General features: G+C 52.9%; 1 protein-coding gene across 1 annotated transcript; it reads right to left on the bottom strand.

Moving 5' to 3' along the window:
• Positions 1-3390: 3390 nt before the first annotated feature.
• On the bottom strand, positions 3391-20539 carry MYO1A (myosin IA). The gene is made up of 27 exons (XM_031675721.2): positions 20417-20539; positions 20193-20308; positions 19838-19932; positions 19561-19665; positions 19324-19370; positions 19132-19195; positions 18833-18931; positions 16726-16829; positions 16463-16610; positions 15875-15993; positions 15708-15794; positions 14297-14362; positions 14050-14154; positions 12721-12783; positions 12317-12517; positions 11918-12144; positions 11365-11565; positions 11008-11101; positions 10404-10553; positions 10225-10293; positions 9693-9767; positions 5878-6012; positions 5025-5131; positions 4535-4667; positions 4268-4420; positions 3993-4120; positions 3391-3722 (listed from the first exon to the last, which is right to left on the bottom strand). Exons 1-27 carry the CDS (start codon positions 20534-20536, stop codon positions 3596-3598), a joined length of 3138 nt encoding a protein of 1045 aa, XP_031531581.1. The 5' UTR covers positions 20537-20539; the 3' UTR covers positions 3391-3595.
• Positions 20540-20618: the final 79 nt, after the last annotated feature.

Raw genomic sequence — 20618 nt, 5'->3', positions numbered from 1 at the left:
ACCCCTTCCAGAATGTCAGCATCACAAGGGCAAGGACTGTCATTCGTCTGTGGCTGGATTCCTAGCTCTACATTATTTGGCGTAAATAGATGCTCAATAAAAATTTATTCATAAAACAAAAAGGGAAGCCTGAGTGCAGCTTCCTGCATTCCAGCCCACAGTGTGGCTCCTACATAGGTCCTCTCCGGCCATGCCAGGGTCCTGAAATGTTTGTCTCCCCCCTCCCACAACCCCACCCACCCCAGGACAAGTCACTCTGGCTGCACAGGGCCCCACGTTCACCCCAGAGGGCGGCAGCTAGGTCTCAAGGCCCCTTTATTATGTGAGGGGCTAATGGGGCCCCATTACCCAGCTAATTGCAGGGCTGTGTGGGGCGACCATGGCCCAGGGCCCAGCATTGGGAGCCTTTGGGAGGATGAAGGGTAGAAGCTGAAGGCTGTTTACATGTAAATGGCACAACTGGCTCACACCTTTGAGAAGCTCAGGTGCTGTTCCTAATTGGGCCTAACCATCTCCTACCTCCCCGCCTCCCCTAACAATCTGGAAAAGGAGGTCCAAGCTGGGCAGGCTGGAGCTGGGGGTGCAGGAGGAGGAACGTGTTAGACTGAGGGCTAGGGACTAAAGCCTCCTGGGTCCCAGCTCTGCATCAGCCTCCCTCCCCACACCAACCCATCCTCCCATCCACCCCTGCCCCCAAGTCCTGGCACCAGGGAAGCAAGGCTTCAGCAAAGGTCCACCATGAATAATGTCCTTTGATGTTGAGGCATCTCACGGAGGATGGCAGGAGCCAAGGATGGGGGGAGCAAGGGATTGGCAGGGAGAATTGATCACCCCTTGATCTTTGGGATTAGCAAAGACTTGAAAGAGCTGATGCTAAGCTAAGTCCGAAAGGTGATGAAGGAGGGAGGCTTCAGAGGGCTGGGGCAGGCTGGGCTTCACTTTGCCACAAATCATATGCAAATGGCATGTAAAGTGGGTGTTGCAGCTACAGAGAACCTGGGTGTTTTTTTCTTTGAACACTTACTCTTTATTTGGGCCACATCTCAGACACTAACTGTCCCTAGCCTAGAGGAGCAGGGTCCCTGGCAGATCCTTCCTCTGGAGCTCCCCCTTTTTTGCTGGGGCAGGTTGGAGGTGAGGCCAGGAAAGGTCTTGCTGAGATGAGACAATTTAGTCAGCTGCCACTGGGGTCAAGATGCAGGCTGACCCAGCACTTGCTTGTGAACACAAGATGGCCTGCATATGTCCACCGTGTGCACAGCTTGAGTGCAATATGTGGACCCTCTCAACATCCTGGAGGGGTGCTGAGGGAGGCGCCAGGGCCACATGTGACACTCGAGGAAGACACCAGTGAAGAATGGAAGGATGACAGCTTCTGGTCCTCCTGAGCCCTGGGGCCAGCACACAGCTTGGAGACAACCCACAGCATGAGGAATAGAGCCTGTGGAAGAAACGGGCCAAGCCAGGAGGGCTGAGCTAGAGCTGGCTTGTGCTGAGAGATGCTATGATGGCCCCTCAGGGGGTCTAGGGGAATGCAGGACAGCTTGTGGCCCTCAGAGACTCAGTCTAGACCTTGAGAGAGCCGGACGGGCAGGGCAACGGGGACAGTGCAGCAGAACCTCAGCTTCTCCCACTGTCATAGAGTCAACTCAAGCCCTGAAACACAGGTGGGGAAACTGAGCCCCTGTAGGTTTCAGGGGCTGAAAACACACACTCCCGAGTTCCTGAAGAGACAGGGAAGCAGAGGAGGAAGGGAGAGAAGGGAGACTAAAGAAGAGAGGACCCCCCCAACCTTCCCCAACCTAGCATCCATCCACATGACTGAGGGGAGGACAGAAGGGAGACCAGGGACCCCAGCCTGTGCCCCTTCAGCCCCCAGCCCAGAGAGCTGACAGTGCCTTCAGCCATGCTGGAAAAGGAAAAGCAGGGTAGGGAGCAGCAGCTGCATATACTCCTGAAATTGCTTCTGAAAATGACCAGACACTTCATTGGGAAAGTGACGACAATTTGGGCCCTGGGAGCAGGAGACGAGGCGGAGAGCGGGGGCGGTCAGGCTCTGGTCACCCTCCTCTCGGCCTGATTCTGAGAAGTCGAGGATGGAGGGAGCTGCTAGGGATGGGAGGAGGGTGGCCAGAGCCTGTCTACCCCCAACTCAGGACACAGACAGCCCTAGCCCCTCGCCCGCTGGCAAGAGCTGCCTCCCTGGGTCCTAGCTCAGCTCAGAGCCGGGTGTGCCAGAACACGGGGCTGCTTGTGCTCCGAGAGCAACATTAATCTGCAGGCAAGACGAGGAGTTAATCAGGTCTCCCGCCAGCACAATTACCTGGGGCGTGAGCTGCCTGACGATGGAAGCCGATAGAAGGTGGATAGAAGGACCCCAGCCTCAAAGGCACATGAGCTCAGTGGAGACAGGGAAGAAGCAGGGAAGGTAGAGATGGTGGAAGGAGGCAGAGCCATCCAGACAGAAACAAAGGCAGCCATTTGTCCGCTCTCTCAGAGCACAGACCAACATTTTACTGCAAACATAGGAGCTGCCTGTTCCCTAAAGGTAGAGACAGAGTAGGAGAGGCTGAGACAAGACAGAATCTATGAGGTAACAGATATGAAGGAAGTGGGAGGATATTTAAAGCATTATACAAAATATTACGTATTAACATTAGTCAGAGCACACAGAAACGGGAACGAGATGGTGTGAGACAGTTGGAAACCAAGAAAGGAATAATGATGATGACACAGGGAAAATAAATGAAGACAAGAGGGAAGAGGTCAGTCACAGGGATGGGGGAGTCGGGGTAGAGAACCCCCGCCACCACCGTCAAGTGCCACCAGCTGCAGGCCCCAGCTGTGATCAGCAAGAAAACAGTTGGCAGCAGCCTAGCATCTCTGGGGCACAGAAAGGAAGGGGTGCCATGGGGCAGGTGTGATGACGCCCAGTGCTGAGGCGGGGGTGGCGGGGGCTATGGAGCTCCCAGCGCAGGGGACCCTGCATTCCCCAGCTCACCTCAGCTCACAGGAGCCCTCCAGCCTCAGGCATCTTTTCAGGTTAAATCTCCAAAGGATCCCAGTTCCTGCCAAGACCGGGATCCTGACTTCTTCCCTCCAGGGACACACTTAATGAATCAGCCCATTGGCCACCTGCGACCTGAGCCCCGTCCCCGACTGCCCCGCCCCCACCCCAGTCTCTCCAACACCCTCCCCCCACCCAGCCAGAGCTCAGCCGGTCAAGGAGCCCGGAGAAAATTTCCCTTCTCTTTCATTCTTATTATCTCCATTAGCTGGCTCCAAGGAGCCTGAGGAGAGGAAAGGGAGGCAGGCAGAGGGTCTAAGTACAAGCCAGTGAAAAGATGGGGGAACAGGAACTCATCCACACTGACCAAATCTTTGCCAAATCTCCTGTTTTATTAGTGGGCAAAAAGGCTGAGGGTGGGAGGAAGCGAAGTATGGAGGAAGGACTTGGAAACGTTTGGGAGAAGCAAGGTCCTCTTCAGGGGATCTTCAATCTGTGAGCCCCTTTCCCATCAGAGGAGTTTGACACGAGATACTCCCACAAAGGTGGGGGGGTGCCTGTCCAGCAGGAAGAAACTGCTGTGCCTCCTCACTGCACAGTCACCTCCAGGCAACGACTCCCCTTCTTCTTGCAGCTCAGCTTACGTTTCCCACCACCCCCAGGGCCCTGGATGACCTTGACAGCCACACTGCTCTCCTTGAACCTCACTGAGAACCTGGAGGGGGACAGACAGAAAGGCAAAGCTAGTGCCTCTTCCTCTCAGCCCTTCTGTAGTTTCTTGGTGGCTTCCCCTCCCCTCCTTGAGGCAAGCACGTTCCCCCACCAGCCCCCTATGTCAGAAGACTCAAGGCCCCAGAGAACCGGGGTGGCCCTGCCCTGACATTGTTCGCTTCACTTTCCGCCTGCCCACGTCTCCCCGGTCACAATGACCAACAGCTTGGTCCTCTGCCCCAGGCCATCCCTCACCCCCGGCTCGTGGCCTTACTCTTCAGTCACGGTGACTGGAAGCTGCCTCTGTGTGGCATCCAGCACAGCCCGGTACATCTTGGTAAGCAGTTCAACCACGTGCTCGCTGACCAGCAGGAAGTCCCCCTTGGAGCCCACTGATGATATCTTAGGGAGGGGAAAAATAGCAGGAGTGGATTCATTTTCTCTCCATCAGAGGCCCAGAGGGAGAGGTCTGGTCTCCACTCAGCCCCAGCCCCGCCATGCCAGCCGCCTTCTCCAGTCTGAGGCCCCGCCCCCGCCCAGCTCTGATACCTCACTCAGATGCAAGCTAAAAAGCCCATCCTTGAAGCTGGTGACGGACACCCCGGCCACACTATCCAGCGCAATGACAGTCTTGGCCTGGGAATTCTTGGTGTCTGTGATAATCACATGCCCCTTGGTCAGGAGGAGAATTCGAGAGGAAGTCTAGGGACAGAACAGGGAAGGGGAGGAAAGGTGGGGGTTAGTCCCCACCCTTCCAGCTACCTGGCCGAGGCTCTGGATCAGGCCTCGGGGAGGAGATGGGATGTAGGCCTTCACCTTGCCGTTGCCACGGTTGACCTTCATCACAGTCTCTGCCACCAGAACAGGCCCTTCCTCTCCACCCTTCAGCTGCTGTAGCTTAGGGTTTCTTTGCAGCCCAATGTAGTCACCGTGGAACGGAATAGGGACACTGAGGGCACACAGGAGGTAAGCAGTTGAGACAAGGGCTTGCACCTCCCTCTCTGAGTCCCCATCTCAGGCCTCCTGTGCCCTTCCCCCACCCTCCAACATATCCTGTCTCAGTGGTTCTCAGAACATGGTCTAGGACCAACACCAGCAACGCCTGAGACCTTGTTAGAAAGGCAAATTCTTAGGCCCCACCCCAGACCTGCTGAATCAGAAGCTCTGAGGGCCTGCAGCAATCTGGCTGTTATCCAGCCAGCCAGGTGATACTGATCACACTAAATGTAAGAGCCACTGCTCTATCCCACCGAGGGAAGCCTCTCTTCGGTCTGATGAAACTGCGCAGGGTCAGGGAGGCCCTCACCTCTGGGGGTATGAAGCCTTCTTGCCCTTGAACAGCTCGCTGGCACAGAGCTTCTCCCTCAGGGTCTCTACCTGCTTTGGTGACAGCCGATCCCGGAATTTCTTGCACTGTGAGGGGATGAGGAAGAAGCTAAGGTCATGGAGGAAGAGGACAGGGCTGGGGAAGGAGCTGGGGAGACCACCAACATGTGGAAGGAGAGGGGCAGAAACTAGAGAAGAAAAGAGACAAAGAGACAAGGACAGACATGAGACTTCAGAGAGGGCAGGGACTGGAGGGGCACTGGGGAGGGGGAGGGGGGCTAAGGGAAGCTGGGGGGCGGGAGGGGATGGAAACAGTCAAATACAAGCCCCATGAGGGCTGTGTGCCCAGCGCACAGCACAAGGCCTAGTCCCAGACAGGTGCTCAGAAGTATTTCCTAAATAGAAAGAACACCGTGCAAAGTGAAATGAGCCAGACACAAAAGGACAAATGTGATATGATTTCACTTATATGAGGTACCTAGAATAGTCAAATTCATAGAGACAGAAAGTAGATTATAGGTTCCAGGGGCAGGGGACAGGGGAACAGGGAGTTATTGCTTGATGTGTACAGAGTTTCAGTTTGGGGTGATGGAAAAAAAGCATGGAGATGGATGGTGGTGATGGTTGCACAACAGTGTGAGCGTGCTTAATGTCACTAAACTGTAAACTTACAAATGGTTAAAATGGTAAATTTTATGTTACCACAATTAAAGAAAAAAATTTAAGTGGAAGAGGGAGGCAGAAGAGGAAAATCAGAGGGAGGAGGGAAAAAAAAAGACAAATGAGCAAGGAAGAGCCTGGGGGCCGGGAAAGGCTGCCCGCGCCCCGCTCACCTTCCATCGGTAGAAGAGCTTCTGGAGCTCGTGGTTGGCTGTGCTGAAGTACTTGTAAGGGGCAGCTGGCCACGTTTTGTCCAAGATACTGGTAGACGGCAAATTGTCCTTCAGCCGCAGTAGGAATTTCCGGGCCTGGATTGGGGGCAGGGGATCAGGAGTGGGATGGTAAGAAAGACTTCCTGTCAGGCAAGCTCGCTCCCGGTCCCACCACTTCCAGGAGGAAGGCCTCCCACAGGGAGAGGCAAAAGTTGAGCTGAGGAGACAGAAGGGGGTCACCTCCTGATCTTTCATTGTGAACGCAGGCTTGAGGCTGGGCAGTAAGAGCGCGAAATGGGAGACAGAAGAGACAGGATTCCTTCCAGGTAGATACCTTCTACCAGGGTAGGGAGGTGGGAGGGGCCAAGATGAAAACTGGCCTCCATGTTTCACTCCTATAGCTTCCTTTTCCCTCAGCTCAGAATCGCCTGCAGACGGCAGCCCCACTGTCTGTGTTAGCGAGCGGTCAGTCAAGCCCAACACCTCAGCCTGGCACACGAGGTCCCCTGCTTAGGGCACCCCCTGTGTCACCCTGGCACACCAACCAGACGGCGCCTTGCCCTGCCCTCCGCCCAGCCTCTTCGCTCTGTGCCTCAGCTCACGCGCTCTCGGCTCCACCCTGCCAACCCGGGTTCCACCTATTTTGAGATGCAGCTCAAAGTCCTCCCAGATTCCCTGTGCCAGGGGTGTCTCTCCTTTCTTAGAAGCCCCACAGCAGGTTGTCTATACTTCTGTTTTTGTGCTACTGTTATTTGCATGGAAATCTTCTCCCTCTTCTGGACGGTGAGTCCTTGGGAGTCAGGATCCCAGGTCCTGAATTTTTTCACCATTCAACAATGTTCCTGAGTGTACCCCCAGGTACAGAGACACAGTGGTGAACAGAGTAAACAAAGTCTTTATTTTCATTAGTTTACATTCTCCTAGGGGTGAAGAATGAGAGCGCCCACAAGGAAATAAACAGAGTGTAATCTCAGATAATTATATACGCTATGATGCAAAAGAGCAGGCCTGAGACAGGAACGAGTGGTAGCATATTTCAGACACAGAAAGCAAGCCAGTGTGACTGGACTGAAGTGTCCAAGAGGAGAGAAGATTAGAGAGTTGGGTGGACAGACCATGAAGGGCCTTGTAGGCTGTGGTAAGGACATTTGGTATGGCTTTTATTTGGAGTGAAATGGAACATCATTTGAGGGTTTTAGTGGAAGAGTGACATAAAGTGACTTGTGATTTTTTAATTGTAATTTTTTTAATTTTTAAAATTTAGTACAATTTACTTTCTTATTTTGGAAAATTTGTTATTTGTGTAAAAGTTGAAAAAACATTACAACGAACATCTGTCTACCATATACTTCTCACCTAAACACACCAAACGATCATGTTAACATCTTGCCCTTTGTGCTCTCTCTCAACACACACGCACATATACAAATGCATATAAATACATAAATACACACTATACATACATTTGTACGAATCTTGGCCACCACATCATCCTGAAGTAGGCTACAGTTATCATGACATTTTCCCCTAAAATTTAAGTGTGTATTACCCAAGAGCCAGGACATTCTCCTACACAATCACAATTCCATCACCACACCCAAGAAAATTAGCATTAATAGATATACTCATCCAACAGCAGTGTATAGGCAAAGCTCTACTAACGTCCTTTATAAACTTCTAAAAGTCCTCTTTAGCTTTGTTTTTATTTTTCCTGATCCTGGATCCAATCACGTTTCACACATGGCCTCTGTTTCGTCTCCCTCAGTCTAGAACAAGGACTCTTTAAGTCTTTATAACCCGGGGAGCACCTAGCACCCTGTTTATTTATGGGATAGAGTTATCGGAAGCATAGAAAATGATTTGAACACTTCCACATTTGGGGAATTTTTATGACAACTTTTTACTGAGACATTAGGTTAAAAAAACTAAACTAGAAAAAGGCAGAGCACACAGCGCACTGCGGTGACTCTCCAGGAACTGTCTGAGCTCTTTGCATCTTCCCCTACAAAGGCCCAGTGGGCGTGGTCTAGTCCCCCTGGGGTCCCTAGTCCTTGGCCTGGTTTGATTTAATTCAATAAACATCTCCCAGAATCCCCCATGTTCCAACTGATGCGGAGCTCTGAGGGTTTTCTTTTTTGTTTGTTTTTTTCCCTAGATCTAGAAAGTTCTGCTTTTCTCTGTGCAGCCCTCCTGCCCCTAGGGCTACCCAGAGCCGTGGATGCCTTGATTGCCCAGGCCTCTGCAGTGTGTGTAGGTGGTGGGACAGGGTGGAGGTGGGTTTCATAGGCAGTGGTTAAAATTCAAGGCAAATCGTTTGTATCTCAGCTCTACCATTTATCGGCTGTGGGACAACTACAAGTTATTCAACCTCTGTGGGCCTTAGTTTTTACCAATAAAATAAGGGCCTACCTCAACAGGGTTGTTGAAAACATTAGAGTTAATGCTTGTAAAGAGCTTAGCACATAGCAAGTGTTCAAAAATAGTAGGTGTTAGTATTTGTTATAGGCAAGGCAATGGCAAACTAGGGACTAGTCAGAACCCTGGGGCAATTAATGCCCAGTGGGCCCCTGCATGCAGACTTCCATAGTGCATATGATTTATAAACCCAATGGCTCCTGGGGTGACATTTAGCGATTGCCTGATAATATACAGGTGCAAGAAAAGGTGGAAGAGAGGTCAGTCAAGAGATAAGAGCAGAGTCAGATTACAGGTCTCAGATATGCAGCAAGAGAGCACACGCTCTGGGAAGGCAGGCAGAACGCAGGAGCCTGCCTGAGGAGAGCTCAGGCAGCAGAAGAAGTCTAGGAAGATGGAGCTTCCCTGGGGAGGGGGAGGAGGACACAGCGAAGGCTCAGGGAAGCAGTGAAGAGGCCCAGAGCCCCCATTCCTCCACTCGCCTCTCTGACAGCAGAGAGGAGCTCCAGCGAATGTGTCTCGTGTCTTTACGAGCATAGTTCGTCAGAGTCCAAACAACTGCTAGCAATCTGATCAGTCCAGGTCAGTTCTAATTCACCCCAGCCCTCTGTCCAGGCTCTCCCACCCTTCCTCCTTCTCTGTCCTCACCGGGTCCTCACCGGAAGTGCTGCTCTCCACCGTCTGGGTTCCTGGCGACACTCCCCAGAAGCGCCGCTGCTGTCAGATACACGTCTCTAGGAACCACCCCCTCTGCCCCTGTTTTCCTCTCACTGGTAACTGCTTGAATGTCCAGGCCTGGTCCTGGCCTCTTCCTGCCCACCCTGACCTGAGTTCTCCAGAATTAAGATCCTTCCTGAGATTCAGTTGCAGCCTGGCTGCTACAGTTTCAGAAGAGCTAGAAGGAAGATTCGGTTCCTCCAGCTTCAGGCCCTAACCCTAAGATGGACCTTGGGAGGTTGGGTTAGTTAACCCTATGTGGGTCCTCACTCTGCTCTTCAATGAGGCTCAGCCTTTTCAACTATAGTTAACCACCCAGCACCAGTGTCTCCGCTGCCCTATTCACCACAGGCTAGTCGGTCGGTGTGCTGGGACCTTTTCCAGACACAAGGGTGCCTGCAGGGTCCACTCATGCCAAACAAAACGTGCTCTGATTCTGCCCCTGCATCCTGACGTACTGCATCCTGCTCCCCGCAGGTTGCTGCCCCATCCCCTCTTCTCCTAGGACTTAAGAACCTGCAGACAGAGGGGGTTCTTGGGGAAAAGCTCCGAGTCACCTCTTCTTGAACCCCACATACCTCCTCTTCCAAACCTGTCCCTCCCTCCTCAGCGCCCCACTCTCACCCTCAACCCCCACCACTTACTATGCTCCTGTAGATGAAATTTGCCAAGGTGAGAGCAGCCCCCGACCGGAAGTATTTTCTGTAATTCTTGCGGGCCTGGCAGGGACATACAAGAAAGGAGCCAAAGTAAAGATAGACAGTTATCTGGAAGCTAGAAGACAAACCTAGAAGAAGTTCTACTATTTGTCACCCACACAAAGAATAGATTAAGATAAAGAGCTGAGGTTAAAGCTGGAGGGAGCGGGTAAAGTCAGACAAGCTGGCAACGAGGAAGACAGCTAAAACAGAAGGCAGAGCTCTGCTGCCAAGGCAGAGACACGGCCAGGCCTATGTTCAGATCTCTCCAACATACATCCACCCCCAGACACGCACGGAGCAGACCCAGAAACACACCCAGACACAGACGAACCTTCACCCAGAGGTGTGTCCTACGTGCGGGCAGGACTCACTCTCTGCTGCAGTCCCCCCCATCCCCCAGCAGCTGGATCAGGAGGACCCATGTGGGGGAAGGACCCACGTGCGGGGAGGAAGCCCCTCTCCCCTTCCCCATTACCTTCCACCCTCTCACAAAAGCCTGGATCAACAATGCTGAGGCCTTCATCTTCTCATAGCGCTTCTTTTGCTGCAGAACACAATGGGCCTGTTAGAGAGCCTCCTGCTCCTGAACCACCTCTCCCACTTCCCACTCTCCTATTAGAGTGAGGCAGATGGGACTTTGGGGGCAACTGGTACCATATTGCCCCGAAACCAGGAGGAAATGAGGATCTGGCTCTTGCGCATCAGCTGGTAGTGGATGCGGCAGCGCCAGCCCCGGTACATCTTCTGTATGAGCGTGGCCAGCTGGTGGAGTCGGAGGCGCCTCTGCTCTTCCAGGTAGAAAAGCTGTGGAGAGGTGGAAGGAGGGACAGAGAGGCTGGCCTGGGGGAACCCTACAGCACCAAAGGCTTCCCAACCAGTGTTTTATTTGATCATTCCTTTGTCCTCTTACTTTATTCCTTTATTCATTCATTTATCTAATAAGCATCTACTAATCTCTAACTCTTTAGCAGGAACTGTGCTATGACTTGGAAACTCAGACACCCTGACCCTCACAGAGTCCTGCTTCAGGCAGAGGCACACAGACGGGCAATGCAAACACACCTAACTTCAGGGCTCTGGGCAGGCTGGGAACCCAAGGACTCAGTCCCCAGGGATAAAGTCCCAGCAGAGAGGACTTCCTCATCCACTAGCCACTCCAGGTCCCAGAAGCTCCCCTCCCCCCGCCTCTCACTCAGGTGGGCTCTCCAACTCATCCACCCTCCAGTCCCACCAAACATAAGGGCACTCTCCAACTCACAGTCTTGGGGCTTCTGATGAAGATCTTTGTCTTCCCAAAGGCCAGCTCCTCTGAGGACATGCTCAGGTCCCCCAGGACCTTCTCGACCCCCTCCCTACAGGAGCAGGTGGGGAAAGCTGCCGAGGGGCATCCCAGGGGAGGGTCCCCTTCCACCTCTCCCCTACCCCCTTTCACCCTGGGAGGAGAGTTCAGGGCTCAAACAAACTTAGGAGCCTCCGAAAAGTAACCATTCAATTCACCTCCCCAAGCATCCATTCACTGAGCTTCAGTGACGTGCAAGGCAATGCCCGGTCTCTTCCCCGACAGAGGCTCCCTGCACTGCCCCGCTCTGCTCCCCGGTCTCCCACTGAATCTTACCGCTCTCCACCATTCCAGCGAGGCCACGTGCTCCGGCTCAGCAGTCGGTACCTTTCCAGGAAGGCCCCGTAGGCCTGGCGGTAGGCGTAGCCTGCCCGCCGCACCCGCACATTCTCCAGCAGTCCTAGGTACCGAGCCTGGACGGCCACCAGCGCCGAGGAGAACTGAGCTCGCCGCTGATGCTCGTTGGGCTTTATACACCTGGCGGGAGGCGGGGCAAAGTCCCGGCTGCAGGAGCTTCACCCTTGCCTGTGTCGCCCAACCCGGTCTCCACACCCTGTTCTGCGCACATTCCCCTTAGCTGAAAATCTTCAGAGGAAGCGGACACACCAGCCCTCCCAGTTTCACTCAGTACAGCATGGGCCCTACCTGGCCATGACGCTCTCCCTGCTATAGGACTCTCAGCTCCTCAGCTGGCTCTGTCTCCCATGCGGAAAGGGCCTCTGGCACCCTTACTCCAGACACCGCCCCACGTGGACATGTTCTACAGTGCATGGACCCCGCACATGTCATCACTTATACAGCACGTCCCCCGGTGGGCCCAGCGTGTCACCTGATGTAGTTGGGGTTCTTGGAGTACAGGTTCTTCATTAGAATGGCCACAGAACTCTTGAACTGGGCCCCAGCAGTTGGAGGGCGTTTGAGAGATGCCTGCTTGGGGTCACCCTCAGGAAACAAGGACCGAAGGAGGGGGTGCCGGGCCTTCCACATGGCCTGGGACAAGTCCCGGAAGAGCAGGTCATTGTTCTTGTCGATGAAGCTGTTCACGTTGTAGGTCACCTGTAGAGAAACAGTACTTGGTCTGGGAGCCCTGACCTTGTCCAGTATTTGACCCTCCCAGTCTCACTGTGAAGTATTCCGGTTCTCATCTACCCCCAGCTCCTCTCCCCTTGTCTTCAGCCCGGGCCCGGGCCCGGGCCCTAGCCTTGACCCTCCAGCCCTGTCGTGTCACCTTGCCCGCGTAGTGGCAGATGCGGAAGCAGCCGAGGCCCATGCTGTGGTCATATTGGCGCTGGGCGTTCTGGGTGACTTTGCTCTCATAGTGCTCATGCTTGGAGAAGAGCTGGTTCAGCTTCGCTAGGAAGGTGGAGTCACTGACCACCCCAGGCCGCAGGCACTCCTCGTCCAGCATGGCCAGGATGCCTCGCTGATTCTGGCCAGGGGAACAAGATGAGTCCAGCCTGGACCTGGTCCTCCAGGACGTCCACATCGTCACTGCCACCCCTCTGCCCCCACCGCATCCTTTGCCCTCTTTACCATCGTTATCAAGTGGGGTGGGAGAGAGCGGGGGACAGGTGAAGAAAGTTCAGGCAGTCTGGAAGGGGAGGTCCCCAAGATAAGAGAGCGATAACTCACATGCTCAATGAGGTCACAGATAACGCCATTATCGAAGTAGTCCACCTTCGTCCACGGTATGCCCTGGGAGGGAGACACGACAATTTACATGGAGCAGGCCTGCAGGCAGCAGAGCTCCTGCCGACTGAAGGGCCAGACCGCTCAGGTTCAGGCCATTCCCAGGTGCGGTGGGGGAACACAAGCCTTTCTCTCCCTCCACCCCCGCAGGTCTGTAGGGAATGCGAAATGGAATTAAGTAAAGTTGCCCCCCCACTTCATCCCCCAAAAAACTTCCCCAACTGGTTAAATGAGCGACGATGTCCTTACAATCCCATGTAGCTGAAGAAAAGCATCTTTACGACTGATACAGAAAGGTCTCTTGTTAACTGATGGAAGCAAGCTGTATGACAGAGTGTGTTCACTGCTACTGGAATAAATTTCGTGGGAAAATATATTTACAGATTTGCTTGGCTACACATAAAAGACCTCTGGAAGGAGGCCGACCTCAGTTGCCTCCAGATGGGAAGGAGAACTAGGAGGCTGGGGCGGGGTGGGACGGAGACCTTTCTGTATACACCTTTTTAAGCCTTTTGAATCTTGAAGCATAGAATGTATTATCTATTTAATAATTTAAATTTTTAAAATAAAAACATACAAAACAACTGGAAAAACTTTTCCACACGTTGTGATCACACTGCCTGAAATTCTGCCACGTCGTTTCCAGAGAGCGCACAGGGAGCGTCCCTGGGAGGCTTTTGCATGAGTAAGGCCTCAGCCACTCACACTTCGGAGGTAATCAGCTCAGTCAGAGAGCTCTTCTAGCACTTGGCCAGAGAAAGCAGGAGTGTTCGCTGACCAGGGGAAGGAGTGTGCAGATTCTGAGCCATGGGGCACTTCTGGGTGCTACAAGGAGGGGTGGCAACATTAGCCCGGGCCCAGAGGAGACAGAGGATTCGGAGATGTCAGAGAAGGGCACAGAAAGGGCTGCAGTAGGGTGCCAAGCCCAGGAGAAATGTCCCTTCTAAATTTGGCTAAATCTGCCCTAGGCCAAGCACAGCTGTCACTTCACTCTCGTCAGGACTCTCCCAGACCTGCACCCGCCCCGACACCCTTCCATCAATCTGCCCCCTTTCTCGCCTGGCCTAGAGTGGGAGGATGGGGACCTGGCGACGGAGAGCAGAAAATTAGGGCTTCTCGACGATACTGTAAAGTGCAGCTGTGCAAAGGAAATTTTTTGTTCTTGGTGTTCCCCCCTCGGGACAACTGAGAGGCAACTGTGATGCGGGAGAAAGACGGGGCACGCGCCTGGAAGCCATCTGAGAGACGGGAAGCAGGGGAGGCTCCGCTCACCTCTCTCTTATACTCCTCTTGCTCCTCTTTCAGCGTCAGCTCTATGAACACCTGCTGAAGCTTCTCATTGCAGTAGTTGATCACAAACTGCTCAAAGCTGTTATCCTGGGGGGAAGGGGTACACAGGTCAGAGAGAGGCCAGCTCAGCCTAAGACCCTCCCTCGCCCTCAGCCTGGCCTCCCCTCTCTGAGCCTGTCACCCCTGACCCTCGGGATGCAGGGTGCCGAGGCCGCTGAAGCTCTCTCACCTCCAATATTTCAAAGCCGTAGATATCTAGGACCCCCATGACCTTCCTCTTCTCCCCAGTGTCCACCTAAAGAGGAGGAAAAGATAAATCTGAGGACCAGCCCTCTGCACGCCAGGCCAGGCCCTTCTGGGATGGATGTGAGTGGCTTCAGACAGAACTCAGGAGAGCGTGACCAGGCTGGCAAGGAATTGGCGTGATTTTCTCCTTCCTCCTCTGTAAATATGCTGAAGGACAAAAAGGGAGGAAAGGGCGAAAAGGAAGATGCAAATAATTCCCAGGATGGTGCTCCCTTGGTACAAAGTAGAAAGACATGAAGATCTTCTCAGGAGAATAACCATCCCTTATATCTGTAGAGCGTTTTACAAAAAATATTGTGTTCTAATTGCTTTAATCCTTATCATAGCCCTATAAGGTGTGATCATTCCCATTTTACAGATGAAAAAAATCAAATTCCGAAAGGGCTAAACGCTTACCCAAATCTAGGTTCAAATCCCATTTTGCCCTGCTGTCTTCCAGTAATAGCTTCTAAATTGATGGTATTTTCAGATACATAATTTTTTTAAAAAAATTGCTCCATTTTGATCTAACTTACATGCCACAACATTTACCCTTTAAAGGTATACAATTCAATTGTGGTTTTTTTAGTATATTCAAAAGGTGTACAACCATCACCACTACTTAATTCCAGAGCATTTTCATCATTCCAGAATGAAATCTTGTACCTATACCAATGAGCAGCCACTCCCCATTCCCCTCTCCGAACCACTGACCTGCTTCCCATGCCTATGGATTTGCCTGTTCTGAACATTTCATATAAATGGAATCCTACAAAATGTGACCTTTTGTGTCTGGCTTCTTTTATACAACGTTTCCAAGGTTCATCCATGTTGCGCATGTATCAGGACTTCATTCCTTTCTATGGCCATATTATTTCCCGTTGAATGGATAGACGACATTTTGCTTATCCATTTATCAGCAGATGAACATTTGGGTTGTTTCCACTTTTTGGCTATTATGAATAATGCTTCTAAGAACGTTCATGCGCAGGTTTTTATGTGGGCATCTCTTTCTAATTCTCTTGGCTATATACCCAGGAGTGGACCTGTTGGGTTATATGGTAACCTCGTACATAGTTTTATCTGGTCCTCACTAAACCATGTGAAACAGGTAGGCATTAGTGCCTCATTTTCCAAATCGGGAAACTGAGGCTCAGAATCTTTGTGAAACTGAAAGGCCAGACAGCTGGTAAGTAGGGGATCCAGGCAGTTGTAATAAAAAACTAGAGGTGTTTCCAAAAACAGCACAAGATCCTCCTTGTGTTCACATCTCAGAATCCGAGGTATGGGGCCGGCGACCAGGACAAGAAAGGCGGGGCCGGCAGGAGGGATGAAGGAGGAGGGCAGTCTCTCACCTTGATACTCTCGTTGATCCGAGTCACTATCCAGTTGAAAAGGCGGCTGTAGATGTTCTTAGCCAGAGCGTCGCGAGCGTACTGGGCCTGCAGGGCAGAGGCGGCTGGTCAGCGCAGCAGCCGTGGAGCACGCTCAGAAATCACCCCCCTCCCACAGGGCCCCTTACCTGGATGACGCTCAGTGCAGTGACCACCTTTTCTTTGGCTGTCTCCATGGTCCTTGAGCACAAAGCTCTCTCTAATTCTACTGAATTCAAACCCACCAATTCCCCAATCTCCTGAACACCTGGAGTGATGAGGAAACACAACACGGCCTAAGGGAGGGCTTTCTCCTAGGGGAAGGATGGAGGGAGGGAGGGAGGGCTGATAAGTGATCCTGGGTCTTGTTGGGGAAGTCCTTGCAGCCAATTCAGGACATGGCCCGGGAGAAATCTGGGGAGGAGGAGGAGAGAAGGGAGCTCTTGACTTATGGCGTGCATTATCAACTTTAATATGAGAATCTCCTGAAATAGGGGTAATTGTTTCCATTTTTGCAAAGAATTCACTAAGACTCAGAAAGGTCCTAGAATCTAGGTCTACCAAATGTCAAAACTTCATCTCAGTATGCCTCAGAGGGAGTTCCAAATGGAGAAGAACTCATGAACGAGCAGAGGGGGACTGAATCAGAGTGAAGTCGACTACGCTGGAGCTGGTAGAAGAACAGAAATCGTAGCAGGAGATTCAGGGAGCAGGTTGGGAGCTGGCTGGGCGCAGACCTCTGCCATCACGGATGCCGCTTGCTGGTACCCCATTGGCCTGGAACTCATCTGCCAATTCCACATTCCCCAGCTTCAGCACCATGGCCGTCACCTCTAGCACCTGCCGGAACTCCTCCTCGGAGAACCCAATCACGATCATCGCACCCTTGGGGAGAGAAAAGAAGTCCGAAGCTGAACTGTGGTGCCAGTCCAATGCCTTCCTTCTCAGAGCCAGAGCCTGGACTCCGGGCACGGCCTCAGGGCCCAGCCTGGGCACCCACCTGGAGGGCCTTGAAGTTAGAGGCGTCATCCATGCCATCTACCCTGGGCGCTTCCCGGTTCAGGTAGGTATAGCCACTCGAGTCCCGCTCAAGCTTCAAGGCCTCTGGGAGGGCCAGAGTGAGGGAAGAGGGTTAGTACACAGGCGCTCTCAAGTCCTCCAGCCTAGACCCTCACAGCCCTTGCCCTAGGTTGGCTCGTTCATTTATTCAAAGGAGCCATTTTTGTTTTAAGTTCGGCCCCCGCCTCTTTTGTTTGGGACCTCTAATACCTAGGATGACAGACCACATCTTAAAGTGGTGTTTAAGGTTTGGGTGCTCATAATGGTTGAGATTTTCCTCAACTTTGATGAACGAAAAGCCTCATTCTACTCTTCTTCCCACCCTCAGGGTTCTTAACGATAAAAACAAATAAGCGAGCCTCCGTCCTCCTCAGGTCTCATGGCTCCGGAAGGACTAAGGTGAGGAAGGAAGATGAGCACGCATCCCCCCGACCCCAGCCTCAGCCCCTCACCCTCGGCTCAGGGTGGCGCATTCATTGCTCATCCACAGAGAACAGACACAGTGGCAGGTGCTACAGTCCCCAACCCTGACCCCCTTCTGGAAGGTCTTCTCTGGTGCTGTGGGGCTGAGCCCAGTGGCTTTCTTACGCTCTCCTACGGAGCATCTCTACCCTAGACCACATCACACGGGCTAGCCTTTGTTTTTTTCTGTCCCTCCTACAAATGAACACCTTGTGTTTCTCATCTTTGCATTCTGTGTGCCTAGCTGGCATGCAGGAACTTTTTTCTTTTTAAGAAATGAATCGAGGGAATCAAAGCTGCTCCCCTGAGATGGGAAGGAGTGGGTTAATCATGGAGCTTGAGGGATGTCAGTTATCTGTTATTCAAATGACCTGAGAATCAGGGCCTGTCCCTTAAACTCCAGTTTGATGGCAGCTTCCCCTGAGGCATAAATTTTGAAACAAGAGCCTGCTAAAGAGGGGTTTCTGGATGGAGAATGATTCCAAAAGGCCCTGGGATGATGACACCAGGGAGGCCCCACCCAGACTCAATATAAGCCAGCGGGTGACAGAATCAGCCAGAGCCAGACATTCGTGCTTGTGACTCAGACAGATTGAATGCCAGCAAGATTATTAAGCCAGGAGGGAGGGTGGGACCTGCGGGAACTCTTGAACCTTAGAAGGGAAGAGAAGATAGGCAAAAGTCTAACAAAAAATAACCAGAAACCAAAGGGACCACAGGTTCTTGGGGCCAGACACCCACAATGCCCACAGCTAGAGCTGGGGTTGGAAGTGGAACCCTCCAGCACTGGGTTTGACTGGCAAGGCCTTAAATTCCATCAGATCCTGCAGTATTGCCCACCCAGAGCCACGTCAGGCCCATCCAGCCTCCAGGTTGGGGTGGTGTCTCCCCCAGGACAAGGCAAGGCACTCCACGCCATCTGCTCCTATAGCCAGCTGCACAGGTCTACTGGCACTAACCACACTGTGTTGTGATGTTTCTGTCCACATACCTGCCATCCCCAGAAGACTGTAAATTCTTCAAGGACAAAGTCCATGTCTTAGTCAAACCTGTATCCTTAGAAGCTAGCACGACATTCAATCACAGTAGGTGCTCAAGAGATGTTTGATGAATGAGCAAGTGGAACCTCCACAGAACCGTCTAATAAGAGCAAATCAGGGACAAGGCCCTGGGTGAGGCAGACATAGCCCCAGGACAACATCAACTAGAGCTCACTGAAACTTCCTGAAAACTCATAGCACCCTGCCTGATTTCCTGCTGAGCTATCCAATAAAGTCCCTTGAACTGAAGATAGGGAAGGATGGAAGACGGAAATAAGTATTCTATCTTTGAAGCCAGCTTGGGAAAAGAACCCAGGCAGGACAGAGGAATAAGAGCAAGGAAGAGGCAAGAAGGCTTATTCCTAGCAATAAAACCCCAGAAGAGGAAGAGAACACAGAGGTCAAGGGATCTGTTGCTAACAATGGGCGGATGAGGTTCAGGGAGAGGACTGAAGGAAGAGGGCTGCAGGGATCCAGAGGGCCCCGGGGTTCCGGGGGTTTCACGGAGGCTGAGATGTTCTGCCAGGGTCGGGGGCAGGCACCTACTTAGCAGCTGAGCATCCGCTCCAGCCAGGAGCTGATAGAAGATGTGGAAGTTCCTTTCTCCTTCAAGCTGCTTCACCACTCGGGATTTCTCCAGCAGATCTGGCAGAGATTTCAAAAATAATGTTCTGAGGACCTGGGGGACAGCGTAGCTTCCCTCTAATCCTGCCTCGTCCCCGGTGTGTGCAGTGGCTGGGAAGGCTGGCAGTCTCACGTTCCTCCCGCCTACAGCAGCAGATGAGCAGAAAGGGGTGCCGTGGGGCAGATGGGAGAGGAGGTGAGTGGGATGGGGAGGCACGTACAGTTTGTGATGTCACCACCGAGGGGGGATCCCTTGAAGTCAAACTCAATATCCATGTATTTGCCCTTCAGAGACCAGAGAGAGAGACTTTGCTTCCTCCTCGCCTCATCACCCTGTTCAGGAGGGATCTGTACCACGCTCCTCCCTCCCAAGCCCCCGCCCTCTCCTCCCAGGCCTGGAGACGTTCACTCACGAATCTAGAGGAGTTGTTGTTGCGAATGGTCTTGGCATTGCCAAAAGCTGCAGAGACGAGGGGAGGGGAAGTGAGTTGGCTGAGGGGCGAAGAGGGACTCCAGGCAAGGGGAAGGGGGAAGGTCCTACAGTCCTCATGCCAATCTCAGATTTTTCAGGCTGAACGAGAACAGTGGTTTGGGGAACACGGGCGGTAGGGTGGGGTGGGGGTGTTGGGGGCAGAGCCTGGACTTCTTACCCTCCAGCACTGGGTTTGACTGAAGCAGTTGCTCCTTCACAGAGTTCACCTGCTCCCCTTTCCCACAGACAGCCGCCACATAAGACATCACTAGCTTACTAGCCTCTGCAAGAGAAACCCTCACGTGGATCCCCACCAAGCCCTTAAACGCCCTCACTCCAGCACCTCACACCACTCGGAGTCAGAAGAACCGGGAAGGAAGCTCAGGAGGTGGGCTGAGGGCAGGACTGGGCCTGGCTTGGAAAGAGACCAGGGGGCAGTGCCAGCAGTGCCTCACCCGTCTTCCCGGCTCCACTTTCGCCCGTGATGAGGATACACTGGTCTCGGTCCTGGTCCCTCAGTGACTGGTATGCCACGTTTGCCAGTGCATAGCTTTCGGGGAGGAAGTGGGTGATGGCTACTGCGGGGCCAGTCCGGACACCATTTTTCACTGGGCCCCGAGCCCCAAGATTCATTCACACTCCCCACTTGGACCAGACCCAGGCAAGCGACAGGCCTAGGAAGGGGCCTCCAGAGGACCAAGGGAAAAAGGGGAGCTGGAGAACCTTCTTCATGAGAAAAGAGAGGGGAAATGAGGGTGTCTCATCATAGCAAGCTGGGGCCTGTCACCTGCCCTTAGACCCACAACTCACATATGGGGCTTCAGCTCGTAGAAGGTATAGTCCCGGTACTTGGCAATGAACTCCGGGCCATAGATGGACAGCTCCTGGTAGGGATTCACTGAGACCAACACGTTCCCAATGTAGGTCTGGAGCCAGGGAAGGAGATGAAGGGAGTGAGCAAGGGTGGGGGCTGGGGGAGGCACGTGAACTCCCTGGCCACACACCCACAGTCAGGGGCACCCCTATGCACTCACGTAAATCTCCTTGTTTTCATAGCGCAGTTGGAGGTTCTTGAGCAGAGACTCCTCCTCCAGGGGTTCTAGGAGTACAAGGTCCTCCACCCCAATGGAACTTTCCAGGAAAGCCATGTCCATAGGAGCTACTGATCCTGGAATTAGTTTGTTGATGTCTGCTCAGCTTTAGGGGTAACTGTTGGCAGGGAGGAAGGCAGAAGGA

The sequence above is a fragment of the Vicugna pacos genome, chromosome 12, assembly GCF_048564905.1.
Source record: "Vicugna pacos chromosome 12, VicPac4, whole genome shotgun sequence".
NCBI lineage: Eukaryota > Metazoa > Chordata > Mammalia > Artiodactyla > Camelidae > Vicugna > Vicugna pacos.
The sequence above is the reverse complement of the archived record's forward strand: the minus strand, read 5'-3'. Positions and strand labels throughout refer to the sequence as shown.

Excerpts from the sequence above, each read along its gene's own strand:
- MYO1A (XM_031675721.2), bottom strand. The coding sequence starts at position 20,536 with ATGGACATGGCTTTCCTGGAAAGTTCCATTGGGGTGGAGGACCTTGTA. Across the intron at positions 12,784-14,049 it reads AAGAGGAGTATAAGAGAGAG|GGCATACCGTGGACGAAGGT; the intron begins GTGAGCGGAGCC and ends TCTCCCTCCCAG. Across the intron at positions 10,554-11,007 it reads TCATCAGAAGCCCCAAGACT|CTTTTCTACCTGGAAGAGCA; the intron begins GTGAGTTGGAGA and ends ACCTCTCCACAG.